At 41.9% G+C, this 19,264-nt stretch overlaps 1 protein-coding gene across 2 annotated transcripts in view; it reads right to left on the bottom strand.

Moving 5' to 3' along the window:
- Nucleotides 1-416: 416 nt before the first annotated feature.
- The window catches only part of KIF24 (kinesin family member 24), a 34,191-nt gene continuing 15,343 nt past the window's right edge, over nt 417-19,264 (bottom strand). For both annotated transcript variants that reach the window (XM_075840183.1, XM_075840172.1), the window contains 7 exons: nt 18,696-18,817; nt 17,736-17,841; nt 11,736-11,807; nt 11,422-11,531; nt 7,515-9,695; nt 6,748-6,841; nt 417-793 (listed from right to left, as the gene is read on the bottom strand). In XM_075840183.1, the coding sequence (XP_075696298.1) occupies nt 611-793; nt 6,748-6,841; nt 7,515-9,695; nt 11,422-11,531; nt 11,736-11,807; nt 17,736-17,841; nt 18,696-18,817 (2,868 nt within the window). In that variant the 3' untranslated portion in view covers nt 417-610. The remainder of the gene's footprint in view (nt 794-6,747; nt 6,842-7,514; nt 9,696-11,421; nt 11,532-11,735; nt 11,808-17,735; nt 17,842-18,695; nt 18,818-19,264) is intronic.

The raw sequence follows: 19,264 nt of genomic DNA, 5'->3' as shown, positions 1-19,264 counted from the left end.
TCATACAACATGGCAGGAGAAAACGACATCTCCCATCGTGACCTGTGTGTGACTATGACACTGGCGTGGATTTCATACCTGTAGAGGAGTTATTGCGACCTCTGGTGGTAACATTTTATTGCTATTCCTGAAGGTCCTTACAAATGCATTTTATAGACTTCTGTATATCCGTCCAATAATCCAGAATATTAGAAAATCCTGCCAGGTCCCACTGATGCTGGATTAGAGGAACTTTAGTGTATTATTCCTGGGATCATCGTCTGGGTCATTTTATTTCAGGAGTTCTGCTTTGAGGCAAATTCTAAAATGGTTGAGGGATCTAAAAACAATAGGTTTCTTTGATAGAATTACTTCTCTGTATTCTGATTGTTCCATCATCTCCCTGTACATGATAAAATATATATTTATTTTCATAATCTATATTAGTGTCTCTTTATTGTTGGATTAACTGATCCGCACCCTGACGATGTTCATTATTAAAATCCCATAATATATCATCCATCTACAGTATGGGCTGTTCATTGGTGTGCAGGACCAGGCCTAGGCTGGTAACGTTGGCTCTCGTATTACCACCCTCAGCTGATGCGGTACGTCCTCGGTCAGCATCGGGTTAAGAGCAGCAGAGACAGTCCTCCAGCTTCTGTGGATTTCTTTCATGGACTGAGGGCGGCACAAGGTACGATTCTGCAGGGCCGTGATCCAGGAACCTCTGCAGATGAGCTCTCAGGTTCTCTATGTGTTTACACTTGAGGGCCAAGATCTCGTCCAGCTTCCTTACATATTCCTGAAAATCCTGTCGACAAAATGGGGTGGGGACATGTGACACCATTCTGCAAAACCTATGTAATAAAGCAGCCTACCACCTACAACTCAATTGCAGAACTACAACCCTTAGGATATGTTCACATGCCCTATTTACGGACGTAATTCAGGCGTTTTATGCCTCGAATTACGCCTGAAAAAAACGGCTCAAAACCACCTGCAAACATCTGCCCATTGAATTCAATGGGCCTTACAGTTTTCTGTGCGGACGAAGTGTATGTTTACGCGCCACTGTCAAAAGATGGCACGTAAAAAGACGCCCGCCTCAAAGAAGTGCAGGACACTTCTTGGGACGTAATTGGAGCAGTTTTTCATTGACTCCATTGAAAAACAGTTCCAATTATGTCCGTAATGGACGCCGCGAAAACCGCGTGCACTTGTCAAAACGTCTGAAATTCAGGAGATGTTTTTGCCTGAAAACAGCTCCGTTATTTCAGACGTATTTGGCGTTGGCGTGTGAACATACCCTTAGCATGATAGGAGTTGTAGTGTCGCTGCAGTCACAGATTTGAGATGGTTGTTTTAAACCAAATTAATTCAACATAATGGCACAAATAAGATAAAAATAAAATAAAAATTATATGATCGCTTCTGCTGCATTGCGTTTGTTTTAAAAAGGGGTGGAGCTTGCATATGTATAATAAACTGGTTCCAGATCGTTGCCAACTTTACTATGCTTATGGTTCTTTTACGAAGGCCACATTGACATCTAATACAGACTGTGTTAAAGGGAAGGTGTCATGATTTACTTATTTTTTTATTATATTGCTTTTAATAAAATATAAAAACAAAATTTTTATTTATTAGTGTTGTCACGTTCTAATTTTTACAGTGTTCAAACTTTTACTTCTCTATGGGGGATGCCACTTTTTTTTTCATCTCTGTATGTGTCGATTAACGACACATACAGAGATGGAATACGGCACATACAACCCCATAGAGAATGCGAACGGGAGCCGAACCATTCTCAGAAGTGTACGCCGTCTGTGTAGGAACGGCGCATGCACCGCTCCCACACAGACCAAAACGAAGCTCGTTCACAGAGCGAAATCCGGCGCCATTTTCATGTGGACCGGAAGCCGCTGCCGGACAGTAAGATGACGACTTTCTGCCGCGGCTGCCGGCCATATGTTCAGGCGCAAGGAATAGGACCAGCGGAGGCAGGTAATTTATGTTCGGGTATGTGATGTGTGTATTATGTTTGTGTGTATTATGTTCGTGTGATACTGTCTGCTGAGCCCTGTATCTAATCCTCCTACACTGTGCAGTCGCTCAGAAAATGGCAGCACACAGTGTAGGAGGTTTGAAGATTCAACCCCCTCCTTCTCCTGGCATTAGCCAGAAGAAGGGAGGGGGGATTGTGTGAGGACACTAGAGGAGAGTGTGTCCACCCCAAATTTGCAGCATAAATCAATGAGGTTGCTTTACCACATTGACCATGCTGCAATTTTGGGAACTGCTCCCTCTAGTGCCCAGCACATGGAAATGTTATAAAATTAGAATCTAATTTATAATATTTCCGGACTTTGAAAAAATAAAATAATTTACATTGTTTTAATTTTTTCACGTTAAAGGTTTTTTTTTTTTTCTTATTTCATATTTCACCAGTGCGAACATACCCCTACCAATCACAAGTGCCATAGCCTCTTCATTATCAGACACAGTGCAGCTCTTATCCATAGGCTTTAATTCGGCATACCGTAAGTAAGCCCTAACAACTGGCTATACTACAAGTCCTTCAATGGACCCTATAGACAAGGGATCTACATGACACTAACAAAAGGGCATTTAAAGCGGATCTGTCAGCAGATATTTATGCTGCGCTGTCTGAGTCTGCATGTGCATTGGTTGGGGGGGGGGGGGGTGTCGGGAGGAATAGCAGTCTGCCCAATGAGCCTTTGCTATCGAACGTGTATGGCCAGCTTAAAGGGGGTTTTACACTGGGCAATTATCAGGCAAACACTAGTTTATCTGCTGATCGTATTGTAAGCGCTGCCGACATGATGATAATGTATGGGGACGAGGGATCGGAGTAACAAGCACTCGTCCCCATACTAGCTCCTTGTGACAGGAGCAGACGAGCATCAACCAATGAGCTGTCTCGTTGATCGGCGCTCACTGCACCAGCCAAAATCGGCCGGTGTAATAGGGGCTTAACCGCTTCCCGACCGCCGACAGTAAATTCACGTCGGCGCTTGCTGGGCTCTGTGCAGCGCCGACGTGAATTCACAGTGGGTGTTAAAAGCGCGATCCGGGTGTCTCAGAGTAGCGCTGACACCCGGATCGCGCGGTTAACCCCTGCCTCTGGTCCCGGAGACATGACCGGGACCTAATTGGTTTAGGTCCCGGTCATGTGATCGCAGGGAAAGTTTCTTGTAGCAACGAACTGGAAAGTTTGTTACTACAACAAACTGGAAAGTTTGTTGCTGCAACAAACTTTCCAGGGACCGATTGCAGGTGCTGCAGTCGGTTAGAAGTCAGAACCGGAGGCCATACAACGGCCCCCGGGTCTGCCATGCACAGCAGCCTATGAGAACCAGCCAAAGGCCGGTCCTCATAGGCTTCCTGTCAGTGTGACTCTCAGCGTCACACTGACAGTTTATAATATGTTACACTACCTAGGTAGTGTAATGTATTATAGCAGCGATCAGTGCTGCAGGTCTTCAAGTAAAAAATAAAAGTAATAAAAATGTTTTATTAAAGTGTAAAATCAAGTTCTAAAAGTTACAAAAACAAAAAATGCTTTTTTTCCTATAAGTCTTTTATTATAGGAAAAAAATGAAAATGTTAAAAAATAAAGTACACACATTTGGTATCACCGCATTCACAACGAGGCAAACTATAAAACTATAATAATTCTTTTTCCCGCACGGTGAACAGCACAAAAAAAATTAAAAAACAATGTCAATCACTATTTTTTGGCCATCAACCCTCCAAAAATATAGAATAAAATAGTACAAATAGTACCAATAAAAACTACAACCCGTCCCGCAAAAAAAAAGCCCTTACACACCTTTGACTGAAAAATAAAAAAAGTTATGGCTCTCAGAATATGGTGACACAAAAAATAAATAATTTTATCGAAAAGTGATTTTATTGCGCAAATGCCACAAAACATAAAAAAAACTATATACATCTGGTATCACCGTAATCGTAAAAAAAGTGTCAAAAAAAAGTGTGTAAAAAAAGTGTAAAAAAAAAAAAAAAGACAAAAAACATTGTCAGAATTTGTTTTTTGTCACTTTGCTTGCCCAAAAAATCTAATAAAAAGTGATTAAAAAAATGGTACCTAAAATGGTACCAATGAAAACTACAGATTGTCCCGCAACAAATAAGTCGTTGCACGGCTCCGGTTGAGAAAAAATAAAAAAAGTTCTGGCTCTCAGAATATATAGTGACAGAAATTGTGCAGTGTCCTAAAGCGGATAAGATCGGGCGCCATTTATCAGTGCGACATTGGTCACGTATCTGCGGATTATAATATATTTACCCAATTATTATACTCTCTTATTATGTCCTGATGTACTCTGCCCAATTTACACATACCCCCACATCATAAACTGAAATACCTGCAAAACCTCAAACAGAACAGTTACCAAGCAAACTCTGCGCTCCAAAAGCCAAATGGCGCTCCCTCCCTTCTGAGCCCCACAGCGTGCCCTAACACCAGCTTACGTCCACATATACAATGTTGAGCGGGTTCTCCCGGATATAAAATATCATATGAGGTATTTGTTTTCAGTGGCACAAACTGGGCACAACATATTGTGCATTAAAATTGCATATCAGTGGAAAATTTTCATTTTCACTTTGCACCATCCGCTGCGCATTAACGCCTTCGTACACCACGACTTAATAGCATGTCGTGGTGCGGGGGGTTATATATGGAGCGGGCTCATGCGCTGCGCCCGCTCCATATTCTGCAGGTGTCCGCTGTGTATTACAGCTGACACCCAGGACTAATGGACAGGAACAGCGATCGCGCTGTTACAGGAGCCTGTAAAAATTATATTATACTGCAATACATTAGTATTGCAGTGTATTGTACCAGCGATCGCTCGTTCCAGTCCCCTAAAGGGACTTTTGGGAGGTTTCCACTGTTTTGGTACCTCAGGGGCTTTGCAAATGCGACATGACACCCGAAAACCATTCCAGCTAAATTTGAGCTCCAAAAGCCAAATATTGTTCCTTCCCTTCTGAGTCCTGCCGTGGGTCCAAACAGCAGTTTATTACCCTATATGGCGTATTGCTGTAATCAGGACAAATTGCTTTACAAATTTTGGGGTGATTTCTCTCCTTTATTCATTGTAAAAATTAAACATTTCTATGTTTTTTCAGAAAAAAGTAGATTTTCCTTTTCACGGCCTATTTCCACTAAATTCAGCAAAAAAAACTGTGGGGTCAAAATGCTAACTATACCCCTAGAAAAGTTCCTTGAGGGGTGTAGTCTACAAAATGGGGTCACTTTTGGGGGGTTTCCACTGTTTTGCTCCCTCCAGGGCGTTGCAAACACGACATGGCACTGAAAACCAATCCAGCAAAATCTGCGCTTCAAAATCCAAATGGCGCTCGTTCCCTTCTGAGCTCTGCCGTGGGTCCAAACAGCAGTTTAGTACCACATATGGGGTATTGCTGTAATCGGGAGAAGTAGCTTTACAAGTTTTGGGGTGCTTTTTATTCTTTATTCCTTGCAAATATTATTTTTTTTATATTTTTTCAGAAAAAAAAAGTAGATTTTCACTTTCACAGGCAAACTCCAATAAATATAGCAGAAGACCTGTGGGGTCAAGATGCTAACTATACCTCTAGATAAATTCCTTGAGGGGTGCAGTTTCCAAAACAGTGTCACTTTTGGGGGATTTCCACTGTTTTGGCACTACAAGACCTCTTCAAACCCGACATGGTGCCTAAAATATATTCTAAAAAAAAGGAGGCCACAAAATCCACTAGGTGCTCCTTTGCTTCTGAGGCCTGTGTTTCAGTCCATTATCACACTAGGGCCACATGTGGGATATTTCTAAAAACTGCAGAATCTGGGCAATAAATATTGTGTTGCGTTTCTCTGGTAAAACCTTTTATGTTACAGAAAAAAATGTATTACAAATGAATTGCAGCAAAAAAAATAAAATCTGTCAATTTCCCTTCTACATTGCTTTAATTCCTGTGAAACACCTAAAGGGTTAAGAAACTTTCTGAATGCCGTTTTGAATACTTTGAGGGGTGCAGTTTTTAATATGGGGTGATTTATTGGGTCTATCTAGTATATAAGGCCCTCAAAGCCGCTTTAGAACTGAACTGGTCCCTGTAAAAATCGCCTTTTGAAATTTTCTTCAAAATGTGAGAAATTGCTGGTAAAGTACTAAGCCTTGTAACGTCCTAGAAAAATTAAATAATGTTCAAAAAACGATACAAATATAAAAGTAGACATATGGAATATGTGAAATAGTAACTATTTTGTGTGGTATTACTATCTGTTTTACAAGCAGATCCATTTAAAATTAGAAAAATCATAATTTTTGCAAATTTACTCTAAATTTGTGTTTTTCACAAATAAGCAATGAATTTATTGACCAAATTTTTCCACTAATATAAAGTACAATATGTCACGAGAAAACAATCTCAGAATCGCTTGGATAGGCAAAAGCATTCCAGAGTAATTACCACATAAAGTGACACGTCAGATTTGAAAAAATGGGGCTGGTCCTGAAGGCCAAAATGAGCTCGGTCTTGAAAGGATTAAAGAGGCTCTGTCACCACATTATAAGTCATAACTCCGTTAAAAATGATCGTTTTTCTAAATAAAAACACTGCTGTAATCTACATTACAGCACCGATCACATGTACAATATAGGCCACTTATAATGTGGTGACAGAGCTTCTTTAACTCCTCAAATATTAACTACAAGGTATCAAGAATCCACTCACTGAATTGGATGTGTGATTCAGCAGCATTTCCTCCTGTGAGCTCAGAGCCGACATCTCAGTAAGGTATTTGCAATGTGCCTGAATAAGAACCTGCCTGAAAAGAAAAATCCATGAATATTAAAACAGGGTCTGGAGACCTGTGAAGGACGTCTAGGAGATCGAACTTTACCTTGTATGCAAAAAAAAGAAAGACTCCTATGACAGCAGCAGAAGAAACAACTTATAATAACTTGATTTATCGATGGCTTCCCTGGACAACGTTCCCCTATCTACCATACTTGGTTATTGGGGGCCCACCTCCCCGATGCGCACACACATATATGCACTTGTAAGTATATAGCTCCTTTTTCTCCCCCACATACAAGATGTTAAATCCGACGAGGACATACTACCTTCAAATGTGACATTTTCATGTATCTTGCTTATGCCAAATGTGCGCTTTAATTTATTTTTGCTATTCCAAACAAAAACTGTTTTAACCTAAAAAAGCAAGACCCTTATATAACCTGTGCAAACACTTTAGTTTTTTTTTTCTTAATGCAAGCACAGACCATAAAAAACGAACAATTTGCACAACTGATGTAAGGGGTCGGCTTGTTTGCAAAAAGGATGCCTAGACAGCAGATGTTCTATCTTCAGACCTCATCAAAAGTTGGCTACTTGCCTTGACTCCCAGGACCTATCGTATATCTACTAATGGCACCATTAATGAGCAGGTTACTAATCTCTCCATTGCCCAGCATATCTTCAGAACAGCCTTTACTTACGGAGCCTCTTCAAGAGTCTTCTCTTGTTGACTCGTCACGTGAGAGGACTGTAACGTGCTACTTGAGGTTGGTGTTGGTCTTTGACTTCGCTCATCCCTGATGAGGGCACATTTTGGTATCTGGTTCTCCTTGGCACCACAGTGAGCAAATACACAATTTGTAAGTTTGTTTCTAAGATGCTCCACTTCACCGTCTCTTAATGGCAGCTTGAAGGAGTCTTCAGAGCACTGGAGATCTAAGTCCACCACACGGGACTGAGGAGGACCAGGGCTAAGATTGGTTGATGAAAAGCTTGAGGCCATATTGCGGTCACGTTCTTTGGCAGCTCCAACAGTATCGTCTGAGTTTTTCCAATCAAATACCAGCAATGGAGATTGGATTCCATGAGTTTTGACATTTGCTGGACTGTCCTCAGAATCTGCATCGTAATAATGGCTAGCCTGGTCCCCATATCTAGGTTGAGAAAAACCTAAAAAAGAATTGCTAATGCTGTAGGGGTCATTTTTCCCAGAAGGTGGCGACAGTGCTATGTGTTCGTATCTAGGAGAGCTTTTTTCAGCCGAAGCCGATTGTTTGAATAACTGTGGAGAAATATCTGAACTAGACTTTGATTCATAGCTGCTTTCTGGGAACCAGTCCTTGCCTTTGTGTTGGGAGTTTACTATACGTAGGCTCTCATTATACCGAAGCATTTTCTTGACCAGATCTGAGAGATTCTTCTCAACAGATTGATCCTCCATGTGCGATTCAACGCCTATGGCTTTATTTGAATTTCTACTATTTGATTCATCATCAAATCCAGAGAGCTCATGAGGCTCGAGGTTATGAGTAGACTCCAATGACCAGTTATCCTTTAACAGTGACACAGTGAGGGGAGCCATCACGGCCGACTCACATGAGGTATTTGTGTCTGGACTTCTTCCTTCAAGCAATGTAGGTCCTGTTGTCTTCACTCCATTTAAAGGGACAGTTCTAGTACATCTCTCTTGTAATGGATTAAAGTCAGTACTTGACTTGCAAGACAAAGGTAAATCCTTTATTTTCGGTTTCTGATTTTCTAGGTCTTCCTGACAAGAATATGGCTTTTCTGGAGTATTGCGGATATTGGAGGAGTCTCGAGAATTGGTAGATTCTTCTTCAGAACTCCATAAAGTGTGGTCACCATTTTCCGCACTCTTGCTGTCTGACAAATCACAACCACATTTACTGTTTAATGTACTTTTGTTCTCTTTCGATTCAGACAAATTATAGTACAGTCTATCTATCTCTGATACCTTCTTGACCTCTAAGTTTGGGGAACCCTGGTGAAGAAAAAAAGAAAGCCTTTCTCTGACCATTTCTTCTTTTCTTCCTTTTTTTTGGTTGGAAGTGAAGGAAAAGGAGTCTTCGCTAAAGTCACTGTCATCAGGGTCTTCTACTGGAGTTTCCTCACATTGTAATGCAGAGCTCCTGAGATGACCCACTGTGACCTCTTGGGGCTTATACTGGTCCAAAACCTTTTCGAGTGGTTGATAGTGAAGCTTCTGAAGGAGGATGGGAGGGTGCTGAATCTGCTGGTGATAGTATCTCAGGTGTTCCTCTCTTTGTTTCTGTTCTGGAAGATTCCCCTGATCACCACCTGTCTGCTTGCAAGTGAGATTGTCATTAGCATCCCACACTCTTGCTGCAATATCTGCAAAAATGCCATTTCTGGAGACTATTTGCTTTTGTACAGGCTGCACAGCTTGTACTCTCTGTAAAGGCTGCCGACTGCGATCTTCTTTTAGTTCATTGCCCATCTCTGGCTTAAAGCTGTGAGGATTCCTGGGGGTAAGGATCTTATCCTGGTTTTCACTTTTCTTTCTGCCAGTGTTACTTGTCTTTATTGTGCCCTTGACAGGAGTAGTATGGGTTACCCAAGCTTGGGTTGGACAACCCCTACCCCCTGTATTTTGCTTTGTGTTGATTTTTGGAGTAGATGACAAAGGAACATTAGATGGATGGAAAACCGAAGGACATGACTTGTGCTTAACAATGGTAGGGGAGTAGCTTGAAAGTCCCAGTTTTACTTTTTTAGGGGATATTTTTTCGCCCAAGACAGATGGAGAATTCTGACCTCGTTTTGGAGACAGACATGGAGCTGCTCTACCCCGACCAGTACAAGATGTATTGCACTTCATCCCCCTTTTCAGTTCCTTTACTCTAGAAAAAAAAGTAATACACATTTTAGGTGGTAGTATCTAGATTTTCTTATAACATTTTTTGCATAAATTAGTTGTACATGTGAGTACATGAAACTTTATAATATATTTTACTAGTGTAAGTCATATTTTTCTGATGTTCCAGCAGCCTGCACTCCCCTTTTGCAGAAAAGCTCTCAGGTTTTCTATCAATAACCAAAATTGATGGCCCATTACAGCATCACATGAGCAGCTAGAGCCAGTGTCATCTCAGCCTGCTGGGGAGGACTGTGTCATTATCAGTCCCTCAATATTCCCCTAAATAAGCTAAGAAATTATAAATAGAGCCAGAACTGTGATCTCCTCCATTATAAACGGATAGGAGCCGGTCTAATCATCATCAGTAACGGTGATAGGAGGTTGTGCCCCCGTGTGGAGAGCCTGTGTGGAACAGTCCATGTAATTTCATTATTCAGGAAGTTCTGGTGCCTGTATGAGTGACACCGATTTAATACCAATGACCCCAATAGAAACATTGTGTCACCGAAGCCTGATTCAGACTGTACCTATGCAACAGCCACAGTGTGATATTAAGTTCTAGAACCAGCAAGAAAAAAAAAACACAGGTAAGAGAGAGAAAAAAGGAAAACTTTAATTTTGGTTAAAGTTTCCCTTTAAAAGATCCACAATTTTGGGTCCACATCTTTTTTTGCAAATATATATGTCTCCACGGTTACAAACTACAGACAAACTTTGTGTAGTCTGATCTTGCAGTCATGTGTTAATCTCATCTGCTCCTCTTCTTCTGTCAGAGTAATATATGTCTGTAGAATCAGACTACACAGGGTTTGTCTGTAGTCTAACAATGGAGATACAAAAGTCTGCATAGAATCTGTAGACCCGAAACTATAGGAGATATTTAATAAAGACAATTTGTAAAGTTGGTTTCCAAAGTGTGTATAGCGTTACAAACTGAAAATTTAGCTTAAGGGCACAGACATTTCACAATAAGTTTTACTTACCTGAACGCCACCATTTCATACATTTCCCACGGTCGTCTACTAGAACGCCACTGATGGTGTATGTATTTTTAGCTGGGACATATTAGGCTTTATTTATTAATATTTTTTGTCTTCTTCCTTTGATACGTAAGCTTTGTTTAGGAAATATATTGGTGTATAATATATATATATATATATATATATATATATATATATAAAACGCCACTGAAGTGCGAGCTGGCCATCACAGCAACTGAGTAGCATTAATGTGCGCTACCCTGAAAGCAGAATAAGAGATACTACAACTTCCAGCCACTGCCATTGGAAGTTGTATCATTTTATTTATATGGCTTGTAAAGGGGCTCCTACCAGTTCTGTTCAGTCGTCATGGCCAGCTCAGACGTCAGCTGCGTTCTTGTAGATCTTAGTGAAAAAGATCTGAAATGGGGGCATTCTGGCAAGTCAAATATAGTGAAGACGTAAAGCTCCATGGGAATTGCGAAACGGAAAAGTATTTGAATTTTTTGTTGGAGTTTAACTTTAGGTTATGAACTTGTTGGAGATCAGTCATAAACTACAATTGGTTTCATGGCAATAAAACTCAGCCCAGATGTCTCTTGTGCATGGTTAGGAAACTGGAGGCCGATGCATGGCACAATAAGAGCTGTAGCCTCTTTAGGTTGATACCTCTGCTCACGAAGAATATCAGAAGGTAACTTATCTTTCCCACAGCATATGACTACGTACCTGTCCGCATAACGCAGAGTGTTCAGTGTGTGCTCAGTAGCTATGTGACTTGGGGATATATTGGCGATCATGCAGGTCTTTGAGTTTCCAATAAAAGAATCTTTCAGGACCTGTAGATGATACAAGAAATCATCACTGGCCTTATTGTAAAACCGTCCATTTTAAATGCCTCCTAGTGGCTGAACACTCCGAGAGATACAGTAAGCAGAAGCACGTATATAATACATAAGACATGATAGAGCCACAAGGGAAGCAGAATAGTAGTCTTCTCCTCAAACCCTTGATGTATGTTGCAGTCAAGAATCTGTTCCTACCTGGGTCAGTTTGCTTTGTCTGAAAGGTGTATGGGCCTGTTCCTGATCCAGCGCACGTATACACTCCTTTAGCTGAAAAAGAACAGAAGATGTTATATAGAAGTAACAGTGTGAGACACAGCAAGTGTTATATCCTGCAGCACAGCAGTCATCAACTGTTGCTACATTATACATTATGTTATAATAACCCCCATAGTAGTTTCCCTGGTTAATATCAGTCAAGTGGTCTAACCAGCGAACTGTAGTTGCAATTATTTTTTTTTGTTAATAGTGCAGTAAAAAAACACTTTACAATGGAAAAGTGAGTCGTTTAATTTGAAGCAAATGTAGTCAAATGTATTAAAATTAAGCAGGCTAAAAATTGGATTTTGTACTCGCCATAAAATCTTGTTTTTCCTTTGTATTCATTGGAGGTCACAGCACCATGGGTATAGGCCCTTGCCCCTAGGAGGTTGACATTAAGCAGGAAGAAGTGCCGACTCCGCTCCGGCAGGCCATACCCCTCCCACAGACACTGGCTAAATCAGTTTATGCCGAAAGCAGTAGGAGAAGACAATACAATAACATGTTCATAATCCCAGGAGAAAATAAATAAACAACCAGAACAACAGGTCCCAGGGTTTGGAACAAACCGAAAGAGGATTGAATCCGTGTTCCCCTAATGAATATAACAAGAGAAAGATTTTACGTTGAGTACAAAAATCCTAGTAAAACTTGGCAAAGGTGTGCACCGAAGCCGAGGTATCAGCCTTGAATATCTGAGCGCTGAAGCTTTATGCCTGACCAACCAGGAAGCACCAACAGCCCTTGTAGAATGGGCAGTGACCTGAAGGGGAGGAACTTTACTTTTTGACCATGATTCCAAGATTAGAGAGAGGATCCAGCACGCAACGGATGCCGCCAAGCCCTTGCGTGGATCTTAGGGAGCAAAAAAAGGAAAGAGCACCAATACGACTCCATTGCAGCCATATAGACGTGGACTGCACTCAACACATCAAGGCAATGTAAAGCCCATTCCCATGGATGAGAGGGGAAAGGGCAGAAATAAGGGTAGACAATCTCCTAGTTCATATGGAAGGCCGAGACGACTTTCGGTAGAAAGGAGGGGACAGGTCAGAAAACCACTTCATCCTTGTGGATGACCAGAAATGGGGACCTGCATGCATGATAGGGCAGCTAATCCCAAAACTCTTCTGATGGAAGTGATGGCTATCAGGAAGGCCACCTTCCAGGAGAGTAAACGCAGTGAAACATCCCGCAAGAATTCAATCTGAAGAGCCTTCAAAACCAAGTTTAGATTCCAAAACTCTGTGGGTTGTCTGAATGGAGGGATGGCATCAGCCATTCCTTGCATGAAAGTCTTTATCTGAGCGAAGGGCCAAGACGGGCTGGAAAACGATTGACAGAACAGAAACTTGACCTGTAAATTAAGATAATCCAAGTCCCATATCAAGATCTGATTGCAGGAAAGACAGAAGTCTAGGTGTAGAACAGACAATAGGATGAAAATTATGCTGTTCACACCAGACAAAATAGGCCTTTCAAGTGTGGTGGTACACATTGGCCGATTGAGGATTTGTGGCCTTTAGCATCATCTGAATGACTGATTTAGAGAGACTTCGGGCCCTACGAACCGTGGATTTAACAGCCATGCCATTAAAAGCATGTAAGGTAAAGTGGGGTGGAATGGCGGACCTTGGGAAAGAAGGTCGGGTCAATTGGTAAGGCACCAGTGTCCCCGAGCAGGTAAACTAGATCAGCGTACCAAGCTGGAAGAGGCCAGCCTGGCGCAACCAGGATTGCGGGAACGCCTTTCCTTTTGAGGAAAAGAAGAGCAGAAGGGAACAGATACAGAGGGGAAAACTCGTTGACCGCTATTGCCCTGGGATCCCTGGCTGGATGACCTTGGAGAAGGAGCATCCAATGGGAAAGAGTCAGGAAGATTGCCCTCAGTTCCAGACGATTGATCTGCAGACTTGACTTTTTTTTTTAACAAATGTTTTTATTGTGATTTTCACCATAAACAATTATTTTACAATGAAACAGAAACATCAAAGCGACAAGGGCATTGTGATAATAACAACGATTGATATTATAGCAGAAGATGCTCTGTAGACTTGACTACTTGTCGAGTAAGTGCCCTGGACTTTGTGGAGGCTAAAGACTACATCCCACCCAGACAGACTGGCATCCATGGAGATGATAATCCACTAGAGGGGGAGGATAAGACTGTCCGAGCATGATGGCCGGCGAGGTCTCCCACAATCGCAACTCCTGTAGAATCTGAGAGGGCAAGAAAATTAATTTGTCCAGAGAAACCGGAGACTTGTCCCAACGCAACAGGATCGCTCCCTGGAGGGGCTTGGAATGGAACTGGGCATATGGAACTGCCACGAAAGTTGAGACCATCCTGCTCAGTACTTGCATGCAAAAGAAAGTTAAAAAAGTAAGTAACCCCCTGGGAGTACACCCAAAACTTGAGAAAAACTTGGGCCACAGGACTAGCCTATCCGACCCTAAGGTGTGGTGTACCACCAGTCAAGATGCAGAGGCTTCTATAGAGAGTGGAAGAGGTCTAATGACATTGGTGAAGCAGGAACGGTTCCGGAGGTAAAACTGGTCCACTGACACCGCAGGAAAGAGAGGCTGTACCTTGGAGCCCGTGCTTTAAAAAGACCTCCTCCTAGCACCACAGAGAGAACGCCCCCAACAGAATATGCCATCAGAACGGCGGCCAAGGATAGGCCGAGACACAGTGCATATGACACGAGTAAGCGGGGCTTAAAAAAAAAAAAGTGGAAGCCCTTTGGCTAAAAGGGGTTTTTTTTTTTACTTTGTTTTTTAGAGCAAGCATTCTGTGCCGATTCACCATCTTTATAGCAGTTGAAGCAGCGTATTTCTGATACAGAGATCCAAGTCCCCTGCATAAGCATTGTAATGCCGAAAAATTCTGACTGCAGATAGCTGCCAGTTGAAGCAGCGTATTTCTGATACAGGGCTCCAAATCTCCTGCATAAGCATTGTAATGAATAAGAAAAATTCTGACTGCAGGTAGCTGCCATTAGGGGGAACTTACTGCATACTGTCCAATTATTGAGTTCAATGTATAAACAGTATGCCAGGGGTCAGCAATCTATGGCACCGGAGCCACAGACAGCACCCGGGGTCATGGTTTGCTGGCACACTTCCCTCTCCCGGTGTCCACCGCCTGTGTGTGCTTCCTGAACACAGGAAGAGAGGCGCTTCATTATGCGCTTGGCAGCTCTGATCACCAGGAAAGAGAGCAATGCTTCATTATGTTTGTCGCGGCTGAACACTTCGTAAGCTCACAATGCAGCACTGCTCTCTTTCTCCTGGTGTTCAGCATTGCCAAGCGCATAATGAAGTGCTGCTCTCTCCTGGTGATCAGCGCCCCAAGGAGTTCAGTAACCACTCTGAAAAAGGAAAAGTTGGCAGCTCTCTCTCTTATGTGACCCCCCCCAAGGTTGTATTTAGTGGGAGTGGTCTCTCCTTTGTGCACCCCCCCCCCCCAAGCTGGTGTTCAGTAGTCACTTTCTTTCTCCTGTGTGCAGCACCCCCAAGCTGGTATTCAGTAGCCACGGTCTCTCCTTTGTGCCCCCCCCCAAGCTGGTGTTCAGTAGTTGCTCTCTCTCTCCTGTGTGCAGCACCCCCAAGCTAGTATTCAGTAGCCTCGTATGCACCACAGATAGATCATCTTCACAAAGTCAGTCAGGGACAAGTTCCACACTGAAAGTTTAATTAACTGATTAATTGGTATATGTGACATACGTGGTAACAGTTATGACTCATGTTTGCACGGCACACCAAGTAGTTATTTTCTTTTTTTTTTTAATCGGCACGGCATACATAAAAGGTTGCCTACCACGGCAGTATACAGTAAGTTCCTTAACTCTCCCCCCTAGTGGTGTCGGTGGTCATTTTGAAAGAATTTTATCATCTAAAGAGAGAGACTTGTCAAAAACCGCCCGAAAATGCCTCCCATTGATTTTAATGGGAGTTGGACGAGTTTTTTTACCGCGAGCTAAAAAACCGCGTCGCGGTAAAAAGAAGCAACATGATCCATCTTGAGGCGAGTGTTTTGAAGAGTTTTTGTCAAACCACTGTGCAAAAAACGTCTGGAGCAGTTTTTGCAGGAGAAATTTTCCTCCTGCAAAAAACTCAGTGTGAACACAGCCTTACAAAGAACTTTGGAGGACCCATCCCAACCAAATATTTATTTAGATGGCTGATATGTAATACTAGATGTCCCCTGCAACAATAGTTTCTGAAGCTGGATACGCAGTGAACAGTTGATCACCGAGGCGGCTTCAATTTAAAAAGGTAAAAACAACATTCAGGAGATCTGAAGCTGTGAAAAACAGTGCCCTGATACTCTAAACAAATATTTAGAACAACATTTTTGACCTATTTAAATAAACAAAATGATTTTCAAGGATGGAGATTCCCTTAAAGGGAACCGGTCACCAGCATTTCACCTACTGAACTCTACTCACCCCTCGCTGGCCGCTGCTGTCAAAAGTTCATTGGCGTTATCCCCTCTCCTAAACTCCTCCGACTGTAAAGAACTGGCCCACCCTAAATGCTGTCAATCAATCAAAAGTAAGGAGGCGGGGTAATCGCGGAAAAGCTTGAGGAACAAAGATATGGCTCTTCTGCTCATTAGCATACATTGCAGGAACACTAAAGAGCTGAATACTAAAAAGGTACAAAGCTGCTTAGAAGATAATTATAGGTTACATAAAAATGATTTTTTTCACCCACTACCACCAGGTATTGCTGGTTTAATAGGTGAAATGATGGTGACCGGTTCCCTTTAAAAACCTCATTAAAAAGATATGCATGAAAAAAAAATTGACTGTGTATGTTGGAGGTATACATAGGGAGGATTTCCTGCCGCATACCTCCGACGTAGGCCCCTGTATAGGCATACATTGATGTACGTTGCTCATAGGGTCCCATTATAAAACGTTTACTAAGCAGTATACATTTTTTTTTTTGCATGATGCTTCTGCATGAAATAGTGTAGTCGACTAAGTTATCCCATACAGGTAAAAAAAAAAAAGAAAAGCATTTAGCGATGCACACCTCCACACTGGATGGCAAAAGGACACGCTTTGGGCATCCGTCGAGCGACTAGGAACCTATGGATATGTTTGGTCTACCTGCCAAGAATTCTCCCGGCGCATAAGCCGAACATAGTTAATACATCCTTAACCCCTTCATCACTGCCATATGGCTATATACATTCTAACGGTTGATGCCCCGTGCAGTTAGCACGTATATAGACGTTTGCAGTGTGCACTGGGGTTAAATGAGTGCAGAGCTGCTTCAGAGTGAGCAGCTCTGCACTAATATATGTGTCGGCTCTCTTTACAAGTGCTGACACCTCTTCCACTTAGTTTCATAATATAAACGTGTTTTTTTTTACGAAACTAAAGTTACAAGTGCAATGCTACTCACAATGAAGCAGTCTGCACTCTTTAGTTTTAAATCTTTAGTCTTCCTCTCTCCCCTGGAGAGTGAAGAAGGCCAACTGTTAAAGAGCTACAAGTGTATATATATATATATATATATATATATATATATATATACATATACATACATACATACACACACATAAATAACAGATTATCTAAAAAAAAATTACATAAGTGGGTTTTTTTTCACATTTTTAGTGATTGGTCTGCTCATAATAAAAATTTAAACCATGGAATTAATTACACTGATGTAGAAAATTAAAGCCTCATAAGTCTTGTAAAAAAACCAAAGTAAAAATAGTTCGGATATTCAAAGCGGTTGCAAAGATATTATCGTTTAAAGAAGTGCATATCAAAAATGGAAAATTTGACCTGGACACAGGGGCATCAATGACCCTTGGTCATGAAAGGGTTACTGACGGTATTCTCAGTTTGGACGCAATATCATAAATAAACTCCACTGTTGATGATAGCTCAACTCTACAAAAAGATGCACACTTACTGCCAGGAGGCTCTGGTTTATTTCCGCTCCTTCCATTTTGGTTTGTTTATCTGATTCGCGGGCATCAGATGCTCTTTCGCTTCCAGCTAAATCTATGAAGGACATTCTGGAGTTGAAACACAGAAGAAAAAGTGAGTAGCATTGCTTCTATAAAAGAATACAGAGCGCCACGGAAGCACTATATAAAAGTACATGGAGCATGTACGTCTGAACTGTGGGGCTGCACAAGGTGCACGCAACTTTGCAGTGGGAATGAAACCTAGAAAGATGCCATGCGCAACAACCCCAACCTTCAGGCAGCAAGTGCAGACCGTGCCTTAACAAGAACCACTCCATAGCCCGCCCCTACAGAGAATGAAGAGTTCCCTACCTTTAGCTAATGAAGCGGTCCACTAATTTAGCAAGTAAAAGTGCCCCCTTGCAGGCAATTTAATAATGTAATATTAGTCCCTTGCTTTTGTGCTGGTATCACCCCCCTTCCCCCCCCCCCCCCCCAACTTATGACATTTAAAGAATCCTGGATATTCACCCTCTTCTCTATAAAATCCAAAGCTCCTGGACTGGTCTCACCACCTCTCAACATCCTTATTAAAGTGTAAAAAAATAAATAAAATAAAAATACAAATAAAAAAATCAGACCCTGAGCTGGTCCCCTTTCCCTAAAATCAAACTTTGGTGCCAGGTTGCCCAGTTTAACATTAATTCCTCTGCCCCCCCCCCCCCCCCCTTATCACTGTAATCTTACTTACATTGTATATAATGGTCACTGATGTATTAGATGGAGGTTGTCCAGTGCATGGCTATGCCAGGGCAGAGGGAGAGGGACAAGCTATGCTCTTCTCCTCTGGGCACTGGTAGGTAAGCAGAATTCTACAGAGGATGATCCTACTGTACATCGATTAGAATTAAAAAAAAAGGCTAAAACAGAATGGAAGATAGTAAAAACAGTGATCATCTCACCTGCCGAGTTTGCGGTTCCGGTCATCTTTGATCTGGATTTGAATGATGGCATGTGAGCGGGAAGAGTCAGAATTCACCCCTGTGGCACCGGTGCTACGTTCTCTGCTGCCCTTCATGATCACCTGAGATATAAAGAGTAATAGGGAGTTATCCTCAGTGGTTTGGTCATTGGTCACAGTAAAGCCATGGTATACAGAGCTAATAAATTACTGTGAAACCTGCTGATCTATAAACTGCTTAACCCCTTCATGACTGATCGTTTTTGTATTTCCTCAACTTGAACTTAGCAGCTGTATGAAATATTTTGCAGCTGAAGAAGTGAGGAAGAGGTGTCCGTAAAAGCCTGAGGCTCCAGAGAGAACTGGTCATTTTATTTTTGCCTTAAATTTCTCAATACTCAATGTAAACAGTGTGCGGCTGCCATACATTAGATCCCAGGACTCATATTTGGGCAGCTTTTTGCAAACGAAAGAGGCGACTGAAAATAAAAGCTGCCCAGGTGTTAAAAAGTAATATTTTTTTTTTGTTTTGTTTTTTACATGAAGCATAAGGTTCAGTGTTCTATAAAA

Source organism: Rhinoderma darwinii, chromosome 1 (assembly GCF_050947455.1).
Source record: "Rhinoderma darwinii isolate aRhiDar2 chromosome 1, aRhiDar2.hap1, whole genome shotgun sequence".
Lineage (NCBI taxonomy): Eukaryota > Metazoa > Chordata > Amphibia > Anura > Rhinodermatidae > Rhinoderma > Rhinoderma darwinii.
This window is presented reverse-complemented; position numbering and strand designations above follow the sequence as displayed.